The 11,708-nt window shown below is 45.9% G+C and overlaps 1 protein-coding gene across 1 annotated transcript; it reads left to right on the plus strand.

Moving 5' to 3' along the window:
* Nucleotides 1-331: 331 nt before the first annotated feature.
* LOC136481927 (11-beta-hydroxysteroid dehydrogenase A-like) lies at nt 332-6,965 on the plus strand. The gene is made up of 6 exons (XM_066479204.1): nt 332-845; nt 2,745-2,937; nt 4,866-4,951; nt 5,482-5,613; nt 6,128-6,292; nt 6,375-6,965. Exons 1-6 carry the CDS (start codon nt 648-650, stop codon nt 6,669-6,671), a joined length of 1,071 nt encoding a protein of 356 aa, XP_066335301.1. The 5' UTR covers nt 332-647; the 3' UTR covers nt 6,672-6,965.
* The last annotated feature ends 4,743 nt before the right edge of the window (nt 6,966-11,708 follow it).

Below are 11,708 nucleotides of genomic sequence, written 5' to 3' on the forward strand. Positions count from 1 at the left end.
CACTGAAGCTGGAGCTAGCATGGGCGCGCGAATGGTGACTTGGTGAGTAGTAGTGGACTAGCGGCATGGCTCGTGACAGCGGCGGCGGATGATGACCGTACATACCATCGGCGCCGCGCCGGCATTTACTCCGGCCACCGGCTCACTTCCTGGTCGCAACATTATCGATCCAACGCATCTGGACCCGGTCTGAGCTAGCTAGCTAGCCACCTGCAGGTCGCTGCATCGACCACATCGGCCATGCGCGCCAGCCACCAAATCTTACGCCAGCGTACATGCACATTATAATTTCCCTGGCCTGCCCAAGCCGCGAGCCTCTCCTCTCCGGGCACCCATAAATAACACGCCACGGCCTCCCGCGTCTCCGCCACCTCCGATCCTCCACCAGCCTCCAGCCGTGGTACGTTCAGTTTGTTCGTCCCAGGCAGGCTCCCAGCTGGTTGGATCGGAGCTAGCTAGGGTACGGTGGTGCAGAGGCAGGCAGGAGAGGAGATCCAAGGATCGGAACAAGGCCGGCCGGCCAGCCAGCCCAGCCAGCCAAAGCAAAATCCATCGAGCAACAAGCTAATAATAAGAGAAGCAAAGAAATCGACGAGGCAGGCCGGCCAGCCAAGCCAAGGAAGGAAAGAAACAAGCAAGGAAGGAAGATGAGCAAGGAGTGTGTGGTGAACGCGTTGCTGGGCTGCTTCATGCACGTGGGCCTGGCGCTGGTGCTCCTCGTCTACCTCCCCGTCGCCTTCGTGTGCCGCCTCCTGAAGCGCCTCTGCGTCCGCCCCTTCGCCAAGGGCGAGGACCTCCGCGGCAAGGTCGTCCTCGTCACCGGCGCGTCCTCCGGCATCGGCGAGGTCAGTCGTCTCAGCCAGCCAGCTACTCTCACTCTTCTTCCGTGATATTGGCCTTTGGCCTTTTGCTGTGTGAGTCTCAGCTACTATTGAGTATTGACTGCGAGCTGCACGCGACTGCCCACGGCCTCTCTCGGGCAGTGACTTTACTCGCCGGCCCGGATGGCAGTGGCCGATCGAGTTTTTACTACGCCTGCATGCATGTACTACATGCACACCTTTTATGGATTTCGAAACGTACATCTCTCTTCCACTTCTCTTTTGTATATATCTAGCTAGCTTTGTGTTTAACTTTCCTGTGTATAGCTTTTACTTTCGTTGCTGGTATTTCTTTTTACATGCATACGAATTGCACCTGTACTATACGGTACAAGAGTGTGCTTGCTACTGCCTTGATGGGTTTGGGTTACTTCGGGCGCGTGCCACGAAATGGTACGTTGTGGCCTTTCCGGAGAGAGGCTGGCGCGTGGTTGTTCAACTGCGTGCAATGCATGCGTCTTTCAAATCGCATGCTAGCTTTTGATTGGTTGGGTTGCCTACTTTTGTGCGCTCTGAATCTGGACGAACAAGAAGATAAATAAACTAAACAATGTTGTACTAGTGGGTACGATACGACTATTGTCTTGAGAAAATGCAAGTACGGTTCCTAATACTAACCCTCTCTCTCTCTGCACACACGTACACAACCTAGCTGCCGCAGGGTAGTATAAATTCGAAATTTATTTGCACCCGTAGCGATATGGTTTCTCTTTCTTGCGGTTATATACGTTCCTCCAATTAACTGAATTACCAGGCTCCTGTGGGATCCTCAGTCCGACGACCTCCGATCCTACCAGTGAGAGAAAACACACAGACAAGCGACACAGGGCCTGGCACGCACACACACCAGGTGGTAGAGTTGGTGCATGCTAGCTACAGCTACGTGCCAATGCACTGAAATGGTTGCCCCTCTAAAGGCCACAAATTGACTCTTATCTTCCTCACGAATAAAGGCTGCTATGGTCCACGGCGGCCCCTTTAAGCGCACTGTAGTATCAAAACACGTACGGCCACGCAACTGCTAGCTAGCTTGTCGAATGTTGATCGTCGTCGTCGCACATGTTTTTTTTTTCGCTTCATTATCGTGTGCACAACAAAGGCCTTGTTTAGATGCCATCCAAATTCCAAGTTTTTTCACTCTCTCCATCACATCAATTTTTAGCCGCTTGCATGGAGTATTAAATGTAGGTAAAAAAAATAACTAATTACACAGTTTAGTTGGAAATCACGAGATGAATCTTTTAAGCCTAGTTAATCTACGATTGGACAATATTTGTCAAATAAGACGAAAATAGTACTATTTATCAGGTTAAAAAAATTTGCAAAGTCAACGAGGCCAAAGTAGGAGTAACGACCGAAACAAAGGTTACTAATCCCAGCCGAGTATGGTGGCTCCGGCCGGGAAGTTCGCTGCATAACGGTTCACGGATATGCAGAGAGGCACGCAGATGCAGTAGCGTATAGTGCGGGTTAGACTGCATGTGGCTTCACAGTCATCACTAGAATAAAAGCCCATTTATGACCCCCTGAATCACTCACGGTAACACTGCTGTGTCTTTATTACCTGCTGTTGCTCGTCGCTTCTCCATCCCTGTTTAATTATTCCTCGACGGTGCCTCATCGGCACATAGACACAGTGCAGTGGAAGGGTACGCATCAAACTAGAAAAAATCAGGGCATTGAGAGGACAAAACAAAGGTGTACTGAACGAACCACTGCTGTACAACAACAGCAGAAGCAGTATGTAGGAGCAGTGCCCTCTCAAGCGCTGCATATATACACGAGAATATGACAGCTCGTACGTCGTTATCTATTTTATTTATTTATGTATATGTTCCCCTTGTTCTTTATATTAATTTTCAGCACCTGGTGTACGAGTACGCGAGGCACGGCGCGTGCGTGGCGGTGGTGGCGCGCACGGAGATCGCGCTGCGCGCCGTGGCCAAGGCGGCGCGCGACCTGGGCGCCCCCGACGTGCTCGTCGTCCCCGCCGACATCACCAAGGTGGACGACGCCAAGCGCGCCGTCGAGGAGACCGTCGCACACTTCGGCAAACGTCAGTACTTACTTATACATATATATACTACTATATTATAATATATATATATATATATATATATATATATATATATATATATATATATATATATATATATATATATATATATATATATATATATATATATATATATAAGGTAGCATAGCATGCATACGCTTCTCGACATTGAGCTTTATATTTGCTTTCAAGCGAGTGGGTAGGATAACAGGGACGTCACGTGGGCAGTAAGCCAGTCATACACGCTCGCCCGGCCGCGGCCGGAAGTGTCACTGCCAGTAGAAGTAGTAGTACTCCTCCTATATTATTATATCATGTCTTGCCGGTTGGTGGCACATGGCCGGCGCTGGGATTAATTGCAGGCAGCAGTGATCAGTAATAACACTACTATGGTCCGTCTGGACTGCACGGCATAATGGTCCTGTTCGTTTGTCTTCTAAGTCGTTTTTTAGTTAATGAACAATATTTTTTTCTCATAATAAATTAATCAATAGTATTTTTAGCTATAACTTATCAGCCAAGCTTGCACGACAACGGTCTCTCACTAAATTAAGCGATAGGTACTGTAGTAGCTTGTCAAGACTTTCTTTCATTTTTTAGGGGAAAATGATTCAGCGGGAGGAGAGACACTAGATGAAGCCTTCTGCTACTACTAATGTTATTGGCAGACTGAAAAAATGTAAATTAAACACGTAGGTCCATGATTAATTAACTGTGTAGCGTGTTAATTTAGTGCTCCCTGTTGATGCGACACATCTGAGAGCCTATTTGATTTTTATCTGCAGTTTTTTGCTTTTCGCTTAGAAGCTGACTTTCTAGATTTTGACTTTTTTGATCTGCAGTTAGAAATTAAGCTAATTAATGAAATTCCCTGCAGTCATACCGTGTATGTAATAGTGAATTTTGGATGGTTATGAAATAGTTTTATGTGAGAGAGAATAAGCTGAGCTGAAACAATCCGAGAGCTGAACAGCCGAACGCGGGCTATGCCTATGCACGTGACAGCTGAGGGTTCTGTCACTGGCAGCTGAGGGTAGCTGATGGTCCATGACTATGCACGTGACAGCAAATCGCTTTCAGAGATAGTGCAGTGAATCAATGTCATAGCAGCCTATTTTGGTTGAAAGCAACGTTCAGCTACTTTACAGAATGTTTGGTTTCTACATAAACGTCTAAAATTCCTGATGTTTGGCTTGCTATCTTCCAGGGTGTTTGGTTTCTACCAGAATGTTTGGACATATGCATAGAGTATTAAATATAGACTAATTATAAAACTAATTGCATAACTTGCGACTAATTTGCGAGACGAATCTTTTAAGCCTAATTAGTTCATGATTTGACAACGTGGTGCTACAGTAAACATATGCTAATGATAGATTAATTAGGTTTAAAAAATTCGTCTCAGAAATTAGCCTCCATCTATGTAATTGGTTTTGTAATTAATCTATATTTAATGCTCCTTATTAGTATCTAAACATTTAATGTGACATGAATTTTAGAAGCGACTAAAGAACCAAACACCCCCGAAGATAGCAAGCCATGGCTACCTCCTGCAGCTTTTATTTTGTTTTTGAACATAACTTGCGAATTTCTTGCTCCATTCTGTCAAGTAATTTAAAAGATTATTATCAACAAGAACATCATAAATAGTCTAAATACTGTTGTCATTGACGCGTGGACGACTGTCCTTTGTCAGTCTAGTGGACAAATGGACAAAACTGGTTTTGAATACACAGTTAGCAAAAATATAATTGGCCAGCAGCTAGTTGTCTTTGTTTGATAGTGAAACAAAGCTGCCAAGTTAAAACATGTTTCACATTCTGTTTATAGCTTTTATATTTATAGCTGACTTAAAATATCTTGATTCATATGGCGACGCGTGGTACTCATATCAAATACTGATTTTGAAGAATTCTAATTTGCCGCAGTGAATCACCTGGTGGCCAACGCGGGGATCTGGTCCAGCTGCTTTTTTGAAGAGATCACCAACATAACCGCCTTCCATAATGTGATTGTAAGACATCAACTCAATCAGTCCGGCCTATTATTATACTGTATGTAGAAACTTTGACATGAGAAAATAACAGATTGCTACGCATATAAAGTATTTCCCTCCATTGCAAAAGCAAAGAGTAGGATTTTTCCGAAGCTGAAAAGACTGATTGGCCCCTCTATTTCTTTTGAGAGGTTGACCTATTTAGTCTTATTAGATTAGATATGCGTCGCACTCGTGCACACCCCTTCTTTATATGGTGCATTATATTCTCTTAACCGCCATGATATGTATTCTTTCCAATACTGATAATGGTGGGTCCAGTGCTTCGCTTTAGCGCCTGCAACGCTACAGAGCGAATTAATCAGTTAGCTCTCAAATTCGACTAATTAAAACACTTCTTTTTGGAGTCAATTTGGTCAATCATTTTCATTGCCAAGAATTTGTTGCGCGCGCTTGTTTTTCATGGCCAACTTTCTGAATTCTGAACATTCTGTTGCGTGTCGTCGTCCGTGCACGTTTAATTGTTTACGCATGGCTGGCCGCTGCAGGACCTCAACTTCTGGGGTGCCGTCTACCCGACCTACTTCGCGTTGCCGTACCTCAAGGCCAGCCGGGGCAACATCGTGGTCACCGCCTCCGTCGCCGGCAGGGTCCCGACAGCACGGATGAGCTTCTACAACGTAAGGAACCTATAAATTCTATCACTCAATCTAAGAATATATCCTGTTTGGTACTTCTTATCTAAGAAGCGCTTTTCAGAAGTAAAAGCGGTGGTCAAAATAAGCTGGTCTAATCCAGCTTCTGCTTTTTAATACAAATGAGAGCTGTGAGAATAAGCGTGGCCAAAATATTAAGCTGTTGAAAAGCATGACGTTTGGCTGTTGATTTCAGCTTATTTTAACTATAAGCGGCTTATAAACCGTACAAACAGGCCCGTGGTGAGCATAAATTCAGCTCACCAAACACCTTGTGGGTGTACCACCAATTACAGATAGATGAATCTGGGTTGGCCATCTAAAATGTAGTTCAGCTACCAAGCTAGCTAGGTCGTCAGATCCATGTGTCGCACGCTATGTCAGTCGGTAGGAATCAGCAGGGTGCCGGCGGCCCTACATGAACATAATGAAATTCTTTCGCAAGATTAGCCATGGATTTCATTCTCAGGTTTTGGTTTTTGTATATATAATTTTGCAGGCAAGCAAAGGTGCCGTGATACGGTTCTACGAGACCCTGAGGGCTGAGCTGGGGTCCCACGTCCGCGTCACCATCCTCATGCCCGGCTACGTCGTCTCCAACCTCACCAAGGGCAAGGGCCTCCAGAAGGACGGCCATGTCGGCATCGACGAGGAGGCCCGCGACGTGAGCTCCATCTCCTCCTCCTCCGTCCTCCTTTTCCGTAGACGTTGAGTAGTTGAACTAACGTTTGATTTTGTGCGTGCAGATCAACGTGGGACCGATGCCGGTGGGCAAGACGGAGTCATTGGCGGAGGTGGTGGTGGCCAGCGTGCGCCGGGGGGACTACTACGTGACGTGGCCCGGCTGGTACTGGCCCTTCCACATGGTGATGTGCGCGGCGCCGGAGCTGCTGGACTGGTTCTCCCGGGCCTTCTACGTCTCCAAGTCCGGCGGGCAGGACGGCGGCGCCGCGCTCAGCAAGAAGATCCTGGAGGCCGTCGGCGGAAAGAAGTTCCTCTACCCCAGCACCATCCGCTCCCAGGCCGCCATGGCAGCTAACTGACTTACTGAATTCGTCAACATGTTAGCCATAACGATAAAGATATTATATATAAATGTATGGTCTGTTCTCTGTTGTTGGATTAGCACGGGATGGATGAATAGGCCTGGGTGAAATTGAAATGGGTGTGCGTCCGATCAACACTGTATTTTTTATTCGTTTTCTTTCTTTTCTTTTTTCATTTTCTCTACCTTTTCTCTTCCTTTCATTTACTACAAGTGATCAATGTGTGAATTAATACGAATGTTTATTGGTGGTTTCTTTGTACGCCCCGTGATATTGGGGCGTGGGTGCAAATTGCAAAATTGATGTATCTAAACGTCAGCATTTATTTGCTGATCTCAAACAGATGCCACAAAGTTGGAAGAAACTTTTATTCAGCGCGCCTGCGCCTCGCGGGCTAGCGACGCGCGCTTCCTATTTTCGGCAGCTGCCTCCCATTCAGTCCGCCACCATCCGTTTGCTTTTGTCACGCTCACCCTCTGAATCAGAAACGTATTGCACTGTGTCGGTCGTTTAAAAAAATTCAAAACAGTACCAACCATTTCTTTTCCCTTTCTCCCAAGTCCCTACTCTACGTTCATTTCATCTCCTTAGAGGTGGAGGTGGAAGCGAGCGGCGATGCCGGCGCGGCCTCCATTTGGGGCGGCACTAGTTGCCGGCATCCTCCATTTGGGGCGGCACTAGTTGTTCTCTCCTATTGACATGGAGGCAGAAGCTTCATTGATGCCAGGGCAACTAGTGTCCCTTGTCGACGTGGAGGTGGAAGCTCCGTCGACACTGGCGTGACCTCGATTTGGGGCAGCACCAACAGTTCTCCCTATTGACGTGGAGGCTGAGGTGGAGGCGGAGGCAGAGACATGAGGGCCGTCAAGATTCCAGAGGAGTGCGGGGCCTGGCGAGTTCGCCGCCCGCCAGCCATCTAGATCTGACCGCTCGAGTCACGTTTCGTCGCCTCAACGGTCTTCGCCGCTGTGTTCATTCGACAAGAGGGGCTCCACCACCATATTCACCCCACTACAATGACATGAGAGCCCTCATCGACACCTTCGGCATCGACACCTGCGACGACTCACCTCCGTCGCCGAGCTTGAAGGGCTACATCAACACCAAGGTCTGCTACACCTTTGTTAGCCACTTCGACTCGAGGGGCTCATCAACAACTTTGGTATGAATATCTACTTCCACTGCCATGACTACACCAAGCATGATTGAGGATTCAATCACAAGCACCGGCCAAGAGGGGCTAAGGGACCATACTAGAGGGCCAGCCACTCCGGAGACTGACAATTTTTGCTCGGTGCTCATGAGAGAAGATTTGGAGGCCTCACAATAACCTTCGGCTACGACTACTTCGACTACATCGACTACTTCAACCATGACATGTCGTCAAAGCAAAGCATCCAACGAGGTCCCAGAGACGAAGCCCTGGTGAAAGGTCCTAATGGCTAGAGGAGGGGTGAATAGCCTAATAAAAATTTCTACAACAACACTTAACCAAATGGTTAGACTATTATGAGGCGAAGCGAGTGTTGCACTAGCCTACTTAAAATGCAAGCCACCTACCACAATTCTAGTTTAGATAGTGTCTATTCACACAATAGCAAAGACACTATCCTATGTTAGTGTGCTCTCAAAGACTAACTAAAGAGCCACACCAACCAAGCAAGCAAGCTCTCACAACTAGCTACACTAAAGAGCTTGTCAACTAGTTTGCGGTAAAGTAACGAGAGTGGTTAGGATAGTTATACCGCCGTGTAGATGAAGAACCAATCAATCACAAAGATGAATAACAATGAAGACCAATCACCTCGGAATCAATGATGAAGACAATGATTTTTTACCGAGGTTCACTTGCTTGCCGGCAAGCTAGTCCTCGTTGTGGCGATTCACTCACTTGGAGGTTCACGCGCTAATTGGCTTCACACGCCAAACCCTCAATAGGGTGCCGCACAACCAACACAAGATGAGGATCACACAAGCCACGAGCAATCCACTAGAGTACCTTTTGGCGCTCCACCGGGGAAAGGTCAAGAACCCCCCACAATCACCACGATCGGAGCCGGAGACAATCACCACCTCCGCTCGACGATCCTCGCTGCTCCAAGCCGTCTAGGTGGCGGCAACCACCAAGAGTAACAAGCGAAATCCGCAGCGAAACACGATCACTAAGTGCCTCTAGATGCAATCACTCAAGCAATGCACTTGGATCACTCCCAATTTCACTATGATGATGAATCAATGATGTAGATAAGTGGGAGGGCTTTGGCTTAGCTCACAAGGTTGCTATGTCAATGAAAAATGGCCAAAGATGTGAGCCACAGCCGGCCATGGGGCTATAAATAGAGCCCCCATCAAATAGAGCCGTTATACCCCTTCACTGGGCAAAATGCGCTCTGACCGGACGCTCCGGTCAAACTGACCGGACGCTGGCCCTCAGTGTCCAGTCGCCCGATGGACGCCACGTGTCATCCCCTTCAAACGCTGTTCGTCAGATTCCAACGGCTACGAAGCTGACCGGACGCTCCGGTAAAACTGACCGGACGCTGAAGCCCTAGCGTCCGGTCGTTTCCAGTAAGCTCCCCGAGACATGTTTTTTCGACCGGACGCGTCCGGTCCACCTTGACCGGACACAGCCAGCGTCCGGTGCTCAACCCTAGCCTACTGTGCCGTCTGACAGCTCGACCAGACGCAGCCTTTCAGCGTCCGGTCGCTGAGTGACCCAGCGTCCGGTCAGTAGACCGACGCCAGCATCATTTTGACCAACTCCATTTCAACTCTAACTTCTTCACCCTTGCTCAAATGTGCCAACCACCAAGAATTTTGCATCCGGCGCAATAGAAAATAGACATTTCATTTTCCCAAAAGCGTGAGGGACCCAAACCCATCTCAACCCTACAACCACCTTGTGCACATGTGTTAGCATATTTTCACAAATATTATCAAGGGTGTTAGCACTCCACTAGATCCTAAATGCATATGCAATAAGTTAGAGCATCTAGTGGCACTTTGATAACCGCATTCCGATACGAGTTTCACCCCTCTTAATAGTACGACTATCAAACCTAAATGTGATCACACTCTCTAAGTGTCTTGATCACTAAAACAAAATAGCTCCTATGGTTTATACCTTTGCCTTGAGCTTTTTGTTTTTCTCTTTCTTCATTTCAAGTTTAAGCCCTTGATCATCGCCATGCCATCACCATTGTCATGCTATGATCTTCATTAGCTTCTTCTACTTGAAGTGTGCTACCTATGTCATGAGCACTTGATAAACTAGGTTAGCACTTAGGGTTTCATCAATTCACCAAAACCAAACTAGAGCTTTCAATCTCCCCCTTTTTGGTAATTGATGACAACCCTTATACAAAGATATGAATTGAAATTCAATTGAATCCATGTTGCTTGCCCAAGCATATTTACCATGTGTAAAAGGATATGGACAAGTTTCATGAACCCTAAGTGGTAGCAATTGCTCCCCCTACATATGTGCTAAGAGTTTGGATTGAAGCTTGCACATATGCTTAGATAGGAAATGTAGGAGTCAATGTCTACCATATGATGCTAAGGTAAAAAAGATGGACCTTTGAAGCGTGATACCAATCGGAGTGCACCAATATACCATCCTTAGCATCATGGTTAGCTCAATACCACTTATAAATATTTGGAAGTGAAATCACTAGATGTCCTATACATGCTAGTTTGCATTTCATCATTCAAATCTACAACTAGCATACATCACACAAGCATGGTTATTATAAATATGGAACTTATGCCATGCATAAATATGGAACTTATGCCATGCAAGCAAACATATGAAATGCACGTTCAAATGCACCATACAAGTTCATGAGCTTGCTCCCCCTACTTGTGTGCTCAAAATTTTAGTTGATCCCTTTCCTTTGTTTCTCTCCCCCTTATCCCCTTTATCTTTGTTTCTCTCCCCCTTTGTCATTAATGACCATAAAGGTTATAAATAGAATTACTTGTAGGGTCGAGATTATCAATGTCAATCAATGGGGTGAGGGTCATTTTCCCAAATTTGGTTCAATTCTAGATTATTTCCCAAAGATATTTAACTCGGTTTGATCCAAGGACAAGCTTCTTCACACCTCCAAATAAGGGTTATCTTGTACCATGTTGAGTTAAACACTTATAGCTCATTTTCTAGATTAAACACTTGGTTTACAAGCCCATAAACATGTCATATTCCATCACTAGATCAAGTCAAGCATAGAAGCAATAGTGATACCATATTGACATCAAAATTCATTTGATTTTCATGAATGAGCCTAATAAGATAGAACCATATGCAAGATCCTACTAAGATTGAAAATATGACTAGATGCACTAAACATGTCCTTAGCAAGGATGTATGTCATGCCAATCAACTTTTACCTTAGATTGCTCGAAGGAGAGGCATGTCATATGAGTGGGGATGCATCAACACATATTTGAGAAATCCAATATGTTCAACTCATTCCTTAGCTTGCAAAACCTTTTCTCATCCAATGGCTTGGTGAATATATCGGCAAGTTGATCTTCGGTGCCTACACTCTCAATGCAAATGTCCCCTTTTTGTTGGTGATCTCTTATAAAATGATGGCGGACATCAATGTGCTTTGTTCTTGCATGTTGCACCGGATTGTTGGTTAGCTTGATTGCACTCTCATTGTCACATAGCAATGGCACTTTCTTGAACTTGATTCCAAAATCACTCAAAGTGGCCTTCATCCAAAGTATTTGTGCACAACAACTACCGGCGGATATGTATTCGGCTTCGGCGGTTGATAATGCAACACAATTTTGCTTCTTTGATGACCATGAAACAAGTGATCTTCCCAACAATTGACATGTGCCCGATGTGCTCTTTCTTTCAACCTTGCATCCCGCATAATCCGAGTCGGAGTAACCAACTAGCTCAAACTTTACTCCTTTGGGATACCACAAACCAACATTTGGTGTATGCTTCAAGTACCTCAATATCCTCTTTGTAGCCTTCAAATGACTTTCTCTTGGTGAGGCTTGAAATCTTGCACA

This window comes from Miscanthus floridulus, chromosome 9 (assembly GCF_019320115.1).
Source record: "Miscanthus floridulus cultivar M001 chromosome 9, ASM1932011v1, whole genome shotgun sequence".
In the NCBI taxonomy this organism is placed as follows: Eukaryota; Viridiplantae; Streptophyta; class Magnoliopsida; order Poales; family Poaceae; genus Miscanthus; species Miscanthus floridulus.